Consider the following 16,460-nt stretch of genomic DNA (forward strand, 5'->3'; position numbering starts at 1 on the left):
AAAATACATTGCATATGCAAAAATAAGGTTATTTCAGGTGCCAAGTAGTGGGTTAGCATAAGAATAAAAACACCACTTAAATGGTACTAAAAGTGTGACAATAACAAGCGTTAACACTTGTTTCCTCATAGCAAGGCTTTGGCAGTGCAGCAACAATTTCTCAGCTGAGCAGGTAACCAATCATATTCTCCAGCTAGCCTAGCTCCATACAAATGCCAACCAATCAAAGGTTTGTGGCTGGAACGAGCTAGGCTTGCCTGGCCCTCAAACCAATCACGCCCTTACATGCTCCATGGTGTGTTTGCCTTTTCATTACCGTGCCTTCTAATACAAACCTGGTGTTAGAAATCCGCTAGAAAATCGCGAGGATTTCTAGGGCATTCCTCCTCGCAAACCGCTCCTGAAAATCAATTTGCATGAATCAATTTGCAAGAGCGATTTGTTAGAGGTAATGCCCCTGGAAATTGTTCTATTTCCAGGGATAGTTGGCAAGATGGCCCCACCTCTAGAAATGGTGATTTTTAGGGCGTTCCATATTACCTCTAGAAATGGTGATTTCTAGGACGTTCCATATACATGGGCTGCCCCTGGAAGCTCGTGAGGAGCGCCCATGAAAGAAGAACTAGGTGCTCCTACAAATTGTTTTTATAACAGTGAGGCTGGGATATTATTACTGTTTCCGACTATCAATTATTTTTTGTTTAGATTTCTATCAACCTGATGTCCATATCTATCCCAAGGAGTCGTCAATCAGTATATTCATATATGCATATTAGGTTGGCCAAATCCTGGTGACGGCTGTGCCTGCACCAATACGAATTTCAAGATAATTTGACTTTTCCTAGCTATGAAATAAAGCAAAACAGTAGGGGCGGCATCACATTCTCGTTTCACAAAGTCGAGCTCGCAGCATCCTCCATCATGATAAATATCGAGAGCGCGTTCAGTTGGGCTTGGTCCAGTTGTGCATACAACCAGGTAATACCCACACAAATATATTATTATTCTCTCCATATCACTGGTAGAAAACTCGCCTTCAGTCCCGATTGGTAGGGAGCAAATCTTCCAAAAACCAATCGAGACAAAAGGGGGTCGAACCCACAACCTCAAGCCTCACGCGGAGCTTCCTTGCCATCCCACCTACACAACACATCTGACTATATAGGGGATGCAATCCTTTTGAAACATCAACCGGGATAAAAGGGCCAACTGGGATAAAAGATCCCCTTTTATCCCAGTTGGTATTACAAACCGGGATAAAAGGGTTCGAGGGATTTCAAGGGATTTAGTCTTTTTTTAGCCATCCGTGGGGACCCTTATATCCCGGTTGGAAACACCAACGGGGATAAAAGACTCCATTTTATCCCGGTTGGTATTACAAACCGGGATAAAAGGCCCTTAACCCTTTTATCTCGGTTGGTAACACCAACTGGGATAAAAGGGGGGTCTTTTATCCCGGTTGGTGTTTCAAACCAGGATAAAAGACCTCTCATGGCCTTTTTTTTTCCACTAGCCTTTGCAACCGGGATAAAAGGTCCCAGTTGGTGAGCCTCCCACCAGTGACTGAGCTTTAGTCTCGGTTCATCAACCTTTTGTCCCGGGCTAACTTTAAACCGGGACAAAAGGGTGCGTACGGAAGGTGAGTTCTCTACTTTACTATACTTTTGAACATGTGTGTAGTGCCACTTGGAATATATGATTTCCATATGAATTTTGTAGACTTTCTATCACATGAAACGCCTAATATCCGCAAGAATCAATACATGTGCAGCAGCATATCTGTATTACATAAGATCGATGTCCAGCTAAAACGAGAGGCACGAGTGCTCAATCGAGGTTCACGTTTTTGTGCTAAAGAAAAAGGAAAAAGGTAGCCACACACATTCAAGCGATCGGCATGTTAGGCATAGAGGTACCCATCCAGAAATTAGGCCAAGAATAACCAAGTTCCCCCTGTCCAAAGCTTTTGCAAGATTCGTCCTCCTCCTATATTCCGTGTGCCGCTTCTTCGATCGGCCATCTTAAAATGCACATCTTCGACGCCCACCTTGGCTCACACCACAACCAAAGCAAACCGAAAAATCAAGCTCCATATCTTTCTTTTCTTGCTAGATATCCCTCCTGTATAGCTGTGCGACCAACAATGTCGAATATAAGCAGCGTCCTGTCCGGCCTCATCAAGTAATTACATTGAATCAGCTCTTCATCATTATCCTATATATTTACCCAGCGCAGTGAAGTTTTTCGCTCTTCTACTACATATTCTATCATTCTTAACTTTAATTGTGTCTAACAAGTAACAACACCGTATACGTTCTAAGTTGGGTGTTGTGTATACGCATTATTTGACTTTTTGGCGTGCGTGTGCATGTATGGCAGCCGGCGAAGCTACGGCGTCTACGCGAGAGCGGTGAACGTCCACGTCTCCGCCACCGCCGCCGTGGGGAGGACGGCGGACGGCGCGGCGGATGGCGGCGGCAGGGCGACGAGCAACAAGGACGTGTTCTGGATGAGGGACCCCAAGACGGGATGCTGGATCCCGGAGAACCGGTTCCAGGAGGTGGACGCCGTCGAGCTCCGCAACCGGCTGCTCCACCACAATGAACACTTAACTCCAGGCGCATGATGACAATGAACGTGACCAGCGTATATATGGCCGTACGTATTCGCCAAATAAACCATCGCCCATACATGTGTATATGTTGCATAATTTCGAGGCATATACACGCAGTATCCATTCGGACCTGTAGCATCGGATTCCTTGGGTTATGGTAGAGGTTTCAAGAAAGAACTCGAATGACAGCCATTTTAGTGGGAGTATCTATTCCATGATCTTTCCGAAAGCTGCTTTTAAGCAGTATATCCACACCTGTCACCTATCGTTCCCAGGGATATCACAGGAGCATAAAATGTTTGCATCAAACACTCAACATTACTTCGGTAATGGGCATTGTATTATATATCATTCGAAAACGGATATTTCACCGCTCCAGCTGCATGAAGCAATCACATTCGGCATTACAGGGTGGTACACAACATCAGTGCATGCTTCTTTGAAGGCTTCTATTTTCCTTAAAAGCCTCGCAGATTTGTAATCATAAAAGTAAATGGAACCATCGGATGAACCAGATGCGAGTTCTCTTCCGCTTGGAGAGAAATTGCACTTTACCGGGAAACCCCACACCCCATGTCCTTCGAACCGCAGATACTTGTTCAGCTTGAAGGGTGGCCTTGCTGAAAAAATCGCAATGTAGTTCCCGTTGGATTGTGCAACAAAAGAAGCTTCGTGCGGGTGGTATCTTACACATGGACACGTGAATGCTTCAGTATAAACCTGCCATATACAATGGTGATTTCGGTCAATTTCAATTCGCTGGTAGGATACCAATTCCTATTATTAAACAATATATTCCATGGACTAACAATCGGTTCACTATCTGATTTGAGATTAGTCATTATGGGCCTGTACTTTTTTTGGTTCACAATGAAAATTGTACCTTCATTATGTCTCAAATCATTGTATTTGAGTATCTAACACAAACCCAAGTACCCATTCATGTTACCAGAATATGTTATGCCCATTCTTCAGTACCATTAGTGTTGCACCATGCCAGAATATGGTAAATCTCTATATTCAACCTCTACGTGTTAAACAGAGATATTCAAGTGAAAATTTCCTTATAATCACTATTCTCTAATCTATAATAGAAAAAAAAACTAACTGCCTTTTTGAATTAACTATTTTATACCTTTTTTTACATGCTGTAAACACATGCTGATGCAGGCAGATAGATGTGACACGATCATAAGGTATGAACAAAGATGAGATGCGAGTCACATCCACCTGAGTAATATAGTTACAAACCTATTACCTGATTAGATAAAGGAACTTGTCGCAGGACATCCCAGACAATTATAGTGTTCTCACTAATATTGCTTCTGGTTGTGTCCGTTGAAGAGATAAACTGTCTCCCATCAGCACTGAATTCAATGTCAAGGATGGTTCCAAGGCTTCTATGAAATACTTTTGTGACCACGCCACTTCGAATATCCCATAGCCTAAGAGAACCCTTGGACCCACCAGAGAGGAAGAGATTGGGGTTACTTGGATTGAACTTGATAACCTCCACAGCTTGATCCTCCTTGAATACTTTTATTACTTTTCCCTCCACAACATCAACTAGCTGTAAGGAACAATCAAGCCCTCCAGAAAGTAAAGAGAGCCCACGAGGGGACCACCTCACATCCTTTACAGCAGCAGTGTGATGTTTCAAAACACGAGCAGTAGTATTCCCTTTGTCCCATACGTTCCATACATGGACTGTATGATCCATTCCAGCAGAAGTGAGTAGATGTGCTGCAATAATTTTTTTTCTTAATGAGCATCTCCTGAATTGGTCAAATTTATTATCAATTAAACTATGCGAAACCATCCTGGGAATGCTGTATGTCCAAAAGCGATATCTCAATTAACCAACCAACAAAATTTGAAGCTGGTCATTTTACCCTCAACTTACTATCAGATCGTTGCATGCGCCACATTGTTAGTAGTATTAGTTGACAGTGGAGCATAAAGACATAAAAAGGAACTGAACTTATATATTTTGAGTTAAGCAACAAGGTATCAAGATATTTATGTCGAAAAGACAAGCTTGTTTATGGTTCCTGTTATTAACTCACCAACGATTATTGCAGTTTATGTGGGTTCTGTGGTCGTGGATATGAGCTCTTTTATTGATGCTCTACCACATTTATAATCTTCTTTCCTTGTTCTTTTCTTGGCTCTAACAACACTTTCTTTCTTCAAGGAAACATCAAGGTTACATAAGAATGTATATATCAACACAGCTTAACATTTCAGAAGAAGTCAGATTTACTACAAATTTTTTATTCAACACAGATATGTCCCACACTCATGTCAAACTGATTCAAATAATTTCTCCTGTTTGTTGCTCAAGACTACTAGACTAGGCAAAGTTATGCAGTAAGATCTCCATCAGAACCTATTACCACTATGCAGAAGCAAACGAATCAGTAAGGTTTTTCTCTAGGACTAGGATGGTGGTATGTCACAAAAGTATGAATGAAAGAAGCGAGGGTATATTTTCATCGAGGTATTTCTTATGTTATAAGATGAGTCTGTTTGGATTCTTTTTCTAATTCCATAGAGATATTGTCAAATATGATACCCATAAGCATCCCCATTCACTATTAAATTAGCAAGGGGCATGAATTGTAGGCACCTCCACAACAGTAAAAATCAAATATGAAGAGCAAGTGGTTAGTAGAGGTGACATATCTTGGCTCACACAGGATTAGAATTGCAGAATGGTCATTTAATCCTAATAGCCTTCTTAGTGAAAAACATTACCGTGTACCAATGCATTTCATAGCATCATTATCCGTAATCTGTATCATGAGTTTACTTGGATCAATGCTAATCTATTAGCCAGATTGTATTGTAGGGAACAATGAGAATGCCACCCAAAAACTTGTCAAATATGTTAGTCAAGCAAGTACATGGTTATTTGGTGAAAGACCCTGCACTGCTGTTCTCTTGTAGCATTTTAAAAATAAAAAGTGTCATGGCTGAAATTTATAGATAATATTTTGCCAGTTTCATATCATTAATGTTGGTAGCAAAAGCACCTGCTTCGTTTCCTAGTAATTGTAAGAGATCTCCCCATGTTGTTTACCCACATTTGCTAGACTATAACCACCTTATTGTATCCCTGTTTGCATACCCCAATTCCCAGTGGCTAAAGTTTCCTTACCAAAAAAAAAAAAAAGAAAAAAAAAGTGGCTAAAGTTTCCATTGAACTATGTCTTTGGAGAGAGAATCCTGCATTTTCCTGATATCCTAATGCACAACCCTAGGTCCAATACCACACTTATATTGAAATTATAAGTCAAACAAAATAGCAAAGCAGTATCATGTAAGAATAATTACTGACCATGAGTTGGCGACCAATCTACACAATTGATTGCCTTAGTGTGACCCTTTAGGGAAACCGAGAGCTTTGATGGCAAAGTTTTGCTTGATCCAGGCTTTGGTTGGCATTGCAAGGAATGCAAAATGTCACCTCGTAGATTTGAATCAATGACGGAGCCAACTGCAACAAAAGATGTTACAGTGAAGATACAAAAAGGGCTGTTCAAGCAACATAATAAAGAAAAAACTAGCCCCACAAGAAATCATCATGATAACAAAAAACTGGACTCTTGAGACAAATCATTTTGGCTTTCACACACAGGCACAGCAATGGGTAATGCAAGCTTTCTAATATCCTTTATCCAAGATCTGAACAGTGTTCTCCAAACAGTTCAAACCATTTTGAGACATCTAATCATGCAAGACTAAATTCATTCTGGAATCTAATACAATGTTATCAAATCAATTTATCTGCACAAAAATATTCTAAACTCAGCAAGAGGTTTGGTGAAGCTGCACAGTGCACACATTGTGTCTTCCCATGTGAGCATTAGAAACCCAGGACGAATTTTATACTAGGTAAATCAGTATAGACGCATGGAGAGAAATTTCCGCTTCCAACCAGCTGCAAAGTGGGGCCAAAAGCTCACCAGAGGAATCAACCGCTGCTGTTGCCTGCGAAGGAAGGAGCGATGCGGAGTCCACGGGTGCTCGGGATGCAGCTAGGATGGCACGCTCCCTCTTGGAGACGTACCTGCCGCTGGCCGGAGATGCCAGCGGCGGCGCTGCGTCGGGCCGGGGCGGCTGAGGGGAGGACTGAGGTGGAGGGAGGTACGGTTGATATTCCCACCGCGGCCGCTTCAGGGGAGGTGGTGCGAAGGAGGCAGGCCCGGTGGCGACTGGCAGGGAGGAGGGCGGTTCGCCGTCGTCGTCGTCGGAGGTAGCGCCGTACGCGGCGGAGAGGAGATCCATCGGCGGTCGCCGGTTTCAGTTTTCTTCTTTCTTTCACCTTTTTGGACCGGATTAGATGGACTGGGGAATTGGGGGAATACGCTGTTGGGCCTGCGGTTGTGGGCAATGTCATGAAAGTTTAGTTGCCCAATACATTCACTATAGCCTGCTGGCCCAATTTCTCCCTCCCTCGTTTGTATGTTGGATCCATCCAAGTCACAAACCACATTTAGTTCTCGAAAATATTAACAAATCTCTGCCCATTAAAATCTGACTGAAGACATGACATGATTTTATCCGAATACAATATATAAATTCTGATGGATTAAGTTCTTTTATATACCCTTATTAATCCCCAAGAACTACGGCGGCCAAGATGTCATCCTGAACTTGTCATTAAAAAGTGTGGCAAACCACAAATTACATCAGCAACTGCTAGCGCAGTTCGACACAAGTAAGAGTACAAAGGGTTATATCCTAAGTTGCGAGCATAACGTAACGAAATAAAGAAGAAGACAATAAAAGGAGGAGAAAGCACAACCCCAACCTAAGGACAAAGACCATAATCTGCACAAGCCAAAAATAATCCAGCATTCTCCACATAGCACCGAGACCAAGCAACATACTTGCTAGATTCACAAAGTCAATGTGCTACCTACCACCCCTTGTGACTACGCCTTGCCTCGCCGCCGCCGCCCTCCAACCATGTCCAACAAGGGAGGAAGCCTTGAGGAATGAGGAACCGCCACAATAGCAAGGGGACTAAAAGCAGAAGGAGAACACCGACCAAAGCTTTGCTAGAAACACCGACCTCCCCTCAAGCTAGTGGCAGCACCTCACATCCAAGGCTCCACCTACTGCATCCAACGCCCAACAAGGGGAGGAAACCTCGAAGGAGGGAAGGTCGGCTACAATGAACGCACCCGGTATTTGATTTGATGACACCACCAACAAGGAGTGCAATGAAGAAGTAGAGACGCCAGAAGCAGACATGTATCGAATCATGGATGAAACCAGCAACCATGTAAATCAAGGCCATGACCAAAGAAAGAAGATGATGATGTGGCTTAGGGAGAACCCACAAGCTTCCTTAGCGATGGACCGTGCGGAGGTCAGCGACCTCCCCGCACACCGGGCACGACGCTTTCGCTGCAGGACCACCGACAAAGCAAAATGCTGCAAGGCAACAAGCGGAGCCATGGACACCTGGAGATTTAGCACACTTGCAAGTAGAGGTAGGGCACCTCCCAAAGCAGAGATAGGACAACTCCCACACACCAGGCATGGTACTTTCATCGCACAGCAAGAAATGGTGAATCTCCATCAAATGGCCACCAATAGGGAAGTCGAAGTTGTTGGAGGTATGCCCTAGAGGCAATCATAGAGATGATGATATTCCATTTGTATCCATGATTTGTATATTGTGTTCATTGAATATCCATTAAAGGCTACTTGAATTGATTTGCAATTATGTGAATTGTATGTGAAACTCTTTACTTGTATGGTTATTCTAAAGTTGTCCCTAGTCGGAGTTCATGTGAGGACACACATGAATATTAGACTAGCACATGTATTAGTTGATGACTATGTTTCACAAGTCGTGGACATGGAGATGTTGAACTAATAATGTGGACACATGTGGAGACATGTGCTAGGACTGACCCAACACGAGAAGTAGTTCTCTCTTTAAACAACATATACGCTTTGTCCTTAGACCTGAGATTGTCGCATGTATTCTAGATGTGGATCGACCTACTTAGGGGCTATCAAACGCTACGCCGTAACAGGGTAGTTATAAAGGTAGCTTTCGGGTTTGTCAAGAAGCATGCTATGAGACATGGTCAATCAAGATGGGATTTGCCCCTCTCTGATTGAGAGTGATATCTCTGGGCCCCTCGAGTGATCGGATCCGAAAATGCATGGCCATGCTACGTACGGTTAAGAGTTAACCTACAAAGGGATTCCGAATCACAGGATCGAGAAAGAGCGGTCGGCTTGAAGCTAGACCAAATATCGTGAGGCAAAGGGAATAGCATATATATTATGTTGTGATGGTTCATCTGATATGATCTTCGTGTACGTATAGGAGTTGGCACATCTTGCTAGAGGCTGCTACCGACTATTGGGCCGAGTAGGAGTACTCGGGCCATGTCTATACGTATCCGAACCCATAGGGTCACACACTTAAGGGGCTGGAAGCCCAATTCGGATCTGATCCGAGTTGGATTAGGTTTAGAAGTACTAATGGGCCTCGGACCCAAAGGCCCGTCAGGAACCTCTATAAATAGAGGGGTGGGGGCGCCCTAGGGTTGACACCTTTTGGCGAAACACACCTGCCGCGCCTCCCACGCCCTCGCCTGTTGCAACTCGCGGATCTAGCAGTCCGGCTTGCGACGCTTCCTCCCTGCATGTGTGGATACCTTGGAGGTGTTGCGCCTGCAGCACTTGGACGAGCCATCGACGAGCCGCCGACGAGCCACGACGAGCCACCGACGAGCCACGACGAGCCGACGACGAGCCGCGGCACCGGAGGCGATCTTGCTGCACGTGGACGATCTGCTGAGGAGCTGCTGGACGTGACGTGATCGACTACGTACGACTACGTTGATCGACTACGTACGACTACGTGATCGTCTTCACTGCATCGACGCATATCTACATCTTCCGCACCAGTAGTGCGTCGAGTGGTAATCCCGTGATCCTTATACGGCAGTTCTTCCTGGTTATACGCGGTAGAAATTTTGATTTGCGCTAGTGTAGCCTACCTCGTATCCCAACAGAAGTACCTCCAAAGAAAATGAAAATACCCATGCCGCCACCACGGTCGTCCACAATGATGGTCGGTGATGGAACTGGGGAATCCCGACCAGGGCTGAAGGCATCCGCGGAACGCCGTAGACTCACGCAACACTGCTGCTATCAGCACCGGATCCATAGGGCCCTGGCTCCCTATGCCACCAGGTGACCATGGGCTACTCACCCCGTGGACCACTACGAGATGACACAGGGAAGCAGCAGGGCCTCACCGGCGTGGTGGAAGCTCAACCTGGTGAGCCGACGAAGAAGCAGCAGGTAGCAGCCTAGTGAAGTTTGAGCCCGCCGAGGTGAGCTCCGGTCCCCATGACGCCCTCCCATGGATCTATCAGGGGAGGCCCCAATGGGTTGGGTGGCACCAGATCCAGGCTTGCCAGAGCTGGATCTACGCACCACCGGCCTAGGGGTGATGGCAGCCACCGGCACCTTCCGCAACAGCAACGGGAAAGGATTGGGGTGGGGAAAGATGTGGAGGGAGAGGAGGGGGCTTCGGGGGGGGGGGGGAGATGAGCCCACCGCGGCCCTCATCGTGGCCGGACGAACTTCCGTGGGCAAGCTCCGGCGGCGGCAAGGTGGGAGGCGGCGCCACCCGCGTCGCTCCTGGGGTGACGCGAGGGCCGACGCGGGTTTCTTTTCGCTCCTATCGTCTGATTTCCTCCTCGGTGTCTATTACCACAATTGAAAGCAAGAAGTTGAGCGATTCAATCAATCCTCGGCTCTCTAACCTTTGTTCGGTCTTGTCTTTAGGACACGTGTTTTGTTGCAACAAACTCAGACCGCTGGTACACACTACTTCCTCTGTTTAAAATTGCGGGTCGTTTTGCATAGCAAAATCTATCTTGAAAAACTAAAACAACTTATAATTTAAAATGAAAGGGTAGTATTTATTACCTTGTACACACAAGACACATCAGTGATTAAAGCACGACAATTAAGCCTGGATACATCGAGGTCGCCCGCCGTCGAATCGAGCCTGGTCGCTGTCGAATCGAGCACCGGGGCCGTGGAATCGAGCACCCATGCCCCGTGCGCCGCTCCTCGCCTGACTGCACGCCTCTCGTTGCTCCACCCGGTGCGCCTGACCCCACGCACCGCTCACGCGCTTGGCCCCACGCATTGTGCGCCAGCCGGTCTCCGAGCGTTGCCAGGCCCCAAGCCTCGCCCGTCGCCGGCCCCGAGCGCTGCCCTCTTCGTGCGTGCGGGAGAGAGAGAGCAGAGGAAGAGAGGAAGATTAGGAAGGGATTTGGGGAAAAAAGAGAGAGAGGAGATCAACAGGTGGGTCCCACATATCGTATTAGTAGGGGCTGTTGTTGGAGTTGAGGTTGAAAAATGTAGTCCTAGAAAGTTGGAAGAGCTCCTACTCAAAAAAAAAGTAAGAACCTAGAGGCTATTGCTGAAGTTCCTCTTATCCCCCCACACGATGGGCATAAAGAGCAGATGAGACAGACAATATCGTGAACTGGCAGCTCTGGCTGCACAACGGAGCAGCAATAAGATGTAGGCAGAGGCTCGTTTGGGATTTGGATACAGAGGAGAGAGACAACTGGGTAGCTGGTATGGGTGGATCTCGGGCCTCCACGCGTTACGATCCAGCTGAGGCACGGACGTAGACCCCAATTGCGTCGATGTAATCCCAGCCGCGTCCAAACAGAGCGCCAATCCTGCCGCCGTCGCGCACCGGGACGCTGAAGGGGGTCCCGTCCACATCCCCGAAAGGGCCATGCTTCCTGAGGTTGGTGACGAAGGTGAGCGACGTCACGGCGTCCGTCGGCTGTGTGCCGATGTAGGCGAACGTCCCCGAGACCTCCGTCAGAAACTCGGAAGGCTCAAGAGCAATCTGTGGTGCACCCAGACGAACAGGTTATCAGCCTCAAGGTTGAAATTCGTTAGAGAACTTTGAAGGTAACAGGTTGAGATCATTGATCGATCTGCACTCACGACGTACGGGTCGCCGTCGTTCCCGCCCCACGGGCCGGCGTCGTGCTTCACGCCCTGCGCGTCCCAGTAGCGGAAGGAGATGGCGTCGACGACCGCGAGGCTGCTGCAGACGGTGATGCTATCCAGGCGCAGCGGCGTCGCCGTCGCCGGGATGTCCCAGTGGAGCCCTCCTTCGCCGCCCCACGGCCCAATCTTGACGACACCCTGCAGTAGGGATAGCATGGAGGAGAGTATATCTTTAATTTTTATCGAATCGGAGCACTTGTACCACTAGCAAAATACAAGGAAGCGTACGTACGTACGTACGTACCATTTCCTGTGTAGCAGTAGCACAGCACCAACCAGTTAAAGCGATCGCGCGCAGCTAATAGAGGATCGTGTGTTTTTCTTTGCATATGAAATCTACGATGAGAGCAGGCTATTTATATAGAGAGCTTTTGGTAATGGCATCACAAGTTGACAGCTCGTTGTTTTCTCAATCTTTCTCTGTGCACATATTGTGTAGGCAAGGTGATCAGTGTCCAACGACCAGACAACAAAAACACGTATAAACTAGTGCCGTTTTCTTAACTGTGTGATCCGCTCAGGCCGCGTCCAGATCTCGAGGGAGATAATGCTCCACGTGAATTAGATGACGCGGAGGCGCAGATGTTGACCATCCACAACAGTCAACGCCTTGCAACACCATAGACAATCTTGACGATTATTGCACGAACTTGACGGGCCCGAAAAGTTTCGTACAGCACCAGTAGGTACGACCGGTCAGTGCAGCTCTACTGTTGAGTTTTTTAGGGTGCCAAGAGAAAGAATTTGATAACGGAGAGTTAACAAGATCCCATTACCACTGTTTGTTTTAGCCTTCTCGTAATCGAGTCCCACCGTGAACAGATACCGCCCTTCCCAAAACTGATACCGCTCCAAAACTCCGTCATCGCCTCCGGGTCTTCGCTCGACACTGGCTCGGCCGACGCAGCAGGGGAGCAACTCCGCCCGTCAGCAGGGACCCGGTTGGTTCCCCACCAATTGCCTCCTCCCCCTCCTGTCTCTACAAAACAAAATCATCTTCCACCTCGCTGGATCTGAGGAAGAAGGGCATTCCAAGGTCTGATGAATAATAGCACAAAGCATGATGAAGAAAGAGCATGACGGCGCCATGGGCAGGAAGCCAGGAACAGCAACACCCTCGTGGTCGGAGTGATGCTTTGCCCTGATTTGTTGTAGCTTTGTTTCCTCTATCTAGCTTCAGATTGAAGTTTTTGGGGCACACAGATTTGGGATTTTTTTTTTTCGTTTGTGCGTTTGATTATGCATGCACAGACTAGTTTCCTTCCCAATTATCAGTGAATTTCTCCAAAATTGGATCGCTGATTCTTTTCAATTCTGTCTCTTCTTCTTGTTCAGCGGGAATGCCTGTATTTCAATCAAATCTGACGATACGTGGTATTCGAACGACGTTACAGAGGTCAACCAAACAAAATGCGTAATCGCCGTCATGTAATCTGATTCTTAGTTAAGAGTGCAATTGATTGAACAGGTGCTCTTCTATTCATCTATTGAATGGGTTCTAGCAGAGCACCGCTGGGAGCCCAAATAGGCGCCAACAGGCAACAGCTAAGGAATAAAGACAATGAGCAGAAAACATCATGGAGAGAGAACTTTATGTAGAACGAAGACGACATCTCTCTCCTTTTCAACTGATTGATACACCCGTTTCCACCGTTGGATCGAAATCCAACATCTTTGTGCGTAGATAAGCTGCAAACGCTTGTCAGCCCCATGAATCTTTACCCCGGCCGGCAGCGTCGATTTCAACCGGTTGACAAGGACCAAATCTTTAATAATATCGGCGGCGTCGGGAGCCAAATATACGCCGCACCCTCGCGCTCCCGATCCACCGTGGCAGAGAGAAAAACGGAGGCGCAAAGGAAGGACGGTGCATCCTGCACTCGGGTCCCGCGCATATCTCGCAAGACCGTCACCTCCATTGGCGGCAGTACGTGCTTGGATGTCATCCATGGCCTCCCATGCTCCTCTCGCTTTGATGCCCTAATGTCATTGAGAACCACCAAGAAGGATTCCTCGTCATATCATCTCTCTTCCGGTGCTCTCCCCCATCATGATTGGTGGCCGGAGGCCGGCCTGCAGCCCTCATGCCGGTGAAGCTCCACCGCGGCGCAACGAGATGCATCCGGCGAGGAGCCGGCATTCTGTTTCCACGTGAAAAAAAAGTGCCGGCCCATAATGAGATGATTAGGCAGTAATTATATTTTTTGGAATCTAATTTTTGGGCCCATAATAAGTTGGTATATTGGTAGTGGACCTGCGCGTTCCATGCGTCCACGTCATCCTATTAATGTAGCTGCACGCAAGGTTTACGAGGATTTTGTGTTCATTTGGTCCACAGAAAATTTGGTGAAGATTTGGAGCTTATCTAGCGTCCACATGGTGGTAGTTGCCGTAAAACAGCGTCAAGAGACATTTTTATTCCAACTCAGGTGGTTAACAGAACAACAGTTGACAACGGGACAACATGCAGTGCAGCAGCATTCTTCAAATCATGATCGGCGGCTTGGATTCATCAGAGCGGGAGGACGTAGAAGCCGATGGCGTCGAGGTAGTCCCCCGCGCGGGCGAACATGGCGACGACGCTGGCGTTGTCGAGCGGGACGTTGAATGGCGTCCCGGCGCCGCGGCCGAAGGGCCCGTAGGTGGCGCGGTTGGTGACGAACTTGAGCGAGGAGATGGTGTGGGGCGCGTCCCCGATGGGGCCGATCGTCCCGGCGACCTCCGTCACGTACTCCGACGCGTCCAGGGTGATGTTCTCGTCGCCCTCGCCCTGGCCTTTCGCGGCGCCGCCCCAGGGCCCGGCGGTGTGCAGGTTGCCGTCGCCGTCCCGGTAGGTGAAGGAGATCCAGTCGATGACCTTGCCCCACCGGAGGGAGATGCTCTCCAGCCGCCGCGGCGCCGCCGTGATGTCCACCGGGCTCCCGCGGTCGCCGCCCCACGTCCCGACCTTCACCGCCGACGAGCTCTGAATGATGCAAACCAACACACGGATCAGCTGTTGTAACAATGCGGAGTGAGTAGTGTGGTCGAGGAGAGCAGAGCAGAGGAAGGAAACCATGTCGTCCGTCGTGGACTCGCAGTGCCGGCCGCGGAACGAGCTCAGCAGAGGGCTATGCAAAAAAATAAGAATGCGATGCGAGAACAGGCTCGTTTGGAATTCAGATATAGAAATGGACGGAGGGTGGTAGTTGAAAGGGACGGAGGGCGGGTCAGTTCCGATGTGCAGTGACGGGCTGGGTAGTTGGTATGGACGGGATGTGCGCCCTCCACGTCGTCCACAATGGCTACAGGTACCACTGGATGACTGGACGAAAGCTCCTCCGCCACTACCAGCTACCTAGTAGCTGCACCTGCATCTCGTCATACGCATGGCTCAATGCGAGCGTCAGTCACTTGTGCTTGTGCCAGCAAAGATCTAACTGAATCTTTCTGTTTTTTCTTTCATTGTTTATCTCTTTTTTAGTGAATCGAAGTTTGTCCCATGATGAATGTTTTTTCTTTCACTTGTGCTTGAGGAGTAATCACCTATTAATGTGTATATATTGTACATTTATTTTTATTTTCAGCTCTGGCCTAGACCTTGTTTAACTCCCTCTCTATTAATTAATACAAACCTGACAAACTTTGCCGGTTTTACTTTTCAAAAAAAATCAAGGCCCACTAGAATGAAATGCGCTCATGGGCCTAGCAAGAAAGAAAGAAATTGTGGGCCAAATCTCGTTAGCCAACTTTGGAACCAAAGATCTGATTGGCAAGACATGGCCAGGAAAAAACAAAATCAGCCCACATAACAGAGAGGTAGGTTGGATACTTGAATGCTACTCTCCTGGAAGCAAAAAGGAAAAGGTCCTTTTGACGTCCCTCATTCTACGCTAGGTCCCATAATAGGCCCCACGTGTCTGGCGGTGGGTCTCATATGCCAGGTGGATTTCCCACTCTTCCTCCTTCCCCACTTCGCACTCCACCCCACCCACCTCCGACCACCGGCCGCCATGTACCACCGCTATACCCTCACCTTTGCGTGCCGCCGGCGCCACTGGCTCCTCTAGGCTGGCACCCTGTACGGGCCGTCGGATCCACATCTGCGACCTAGCGCTCCTCGATGCCTCGGCCCGTCATGGCGAGGAGCTCGCCGAGTTCCTCACGCGGGACCAGTCGCGGATCCTGTCGCACCTCCAGGGGCACGACAAGGAGTCCCACATGTGGTCGTGGCAAGAGCACATGCGGGACTCCTTGCCACCTGGCTCGCCCACGCGCACCGGTCGCGCCGTGTCATGCTGATGCACTTCGCTAGCGGTACATGGTGGTCGGTGGTCGGAGATGGATGGGGTGAAGTGCGGAAAGGGTAAGGAGGAAGAGAGGGGAGGAAGAAAGCCACCTGGCATGTGGGACCCACCACCAGACATGTAGGATCTAGCGCCACGTCATGCGAAACTACTCTCAAAACAGCAGAGGGACTAAAAATAAATGAATTTTAAAGTTGAGGGATGGCCAATACCCGATTTTGCACATGAGGGACGAAACTCATACTATGGCGATAGATGAGGAATGTCAAAAAGTCCAAGAAAAACGAGGACCGAGAAAGGAAAACAGCAAGAGTACAGGACGGGTCAGGCGATCGGGTCAAGGTCTCCCCGGCGCGCACGAATATGCCGACAATGCTGCAGTTGTTGAGCACGCGGGGAGGAGATGAAGGATGACAGGGCGTCCCTTTGTCCTCTAACCACTCGAAAATTCCGTGCTCCTAGACTAGTAATTA

General features: G+C 48.1%; 2 protein-coding genes across 2 annotated transcripts; both read right to left on the minus strand.

The window, feature by feature from the left end:
• Positions 1–2,932: 2,932 nt before the first annotated feature.
• LOC117839602 (uncharacterized) lies at positions 2,933–6,977 on the minus strand. The gene is made up of 4 exons (XM_034719982.2): positions 6,583–6,977; positions 5,955–6,113; positions 3,873–4,357; positions 2,933–3,334 (listed from the first exon to the last, which is right to left on the minus strand). Exons 1-4 carry the CDS (start codon positions 6,902–6,904, stop codon positions 2,963–2,965), a joined length of 1,338 nt encoding a protein of 445 aa, XP_034575873.1. The 5' UTR covers positions 6,905–6,977; the 3' UTR covers positions 2,933–2,962.
• Positions 6,978–10,837: 3,860 nt separating this feature from the next.
• LOC117839603 (mannose/glucose-specific lectin) lies at positions 10,838–14,915 on the minus strand. Its single transcript, XM_034719984.2, has 5 exons — positions 14,757–14,915; positions 14,217–14,666; positions 11,946–11,951; positions 11,636–11,839; positions 10,838–11,534 (listed from the first exon to the last, which is right to left on the minus strand). The coding sequence occupies exons 1-5, from the start codon at positions 14,757–14,759 to the stop codon at positions 11,280–11,282; spliced, it is 918 nt and encodes a 305-aa protein (XP_034575875.2). The 5' UTR covers positions 14,760–14,915; the 3' UTR covers positions 10,838–11,279.
• Between the last annotated feature and the right edge of the window lie 1,545 nt (positions 14,916–16,460).

Source organism: Setaria viridis, chromosome 9 (genome assembly GCF_005286985.2).
Source record: "Setaria viridis chromosome 9, Setaria_viridis_v4.0, whole genome shotgun sequence".
NCBI classification, from domain to species: Eukaryota; Viridiplantae; Streptophyta; class Magnoliopsida; order Poales; family Poaceae; genus Setaria; species Setaria viridis.

Excerpts from the sequence above, each read along its gene's own strand:
- LOC117839602 (XM_034719982.2), bottom strand. The coding sequence starts at position 6,904 with ATGGATCTCCTCTCCGCCGCGTACGGCGCTACCTCCGACGACGACGAC. Across the intron at positions 4,358-5,954 it reads AGATTGGTCGCCAACTCATG|CACATCTACTCACTTCTGCT; the intron begins GTCAGTAATTAT and ends AAATTATTGCAG. Across the intron at positions 3,335-3,872 it reads AAGTTCCTTTATCTAATCAG|GTTTATACTGAAGCATTCAC; the intron begins GTAATAGGTTTG and ends TGTATATGGCAG.
- LOC117839603 (XM_034719984.2), bottom strand. Across the intron at positions 11,535-11,635 it reads ACGACGGCGACCCGTACGTC|ATTGCTCTTGAGCCTTCCGA; the intron begins GTGAGTGCAGAT and ends GGTGCACCACAG.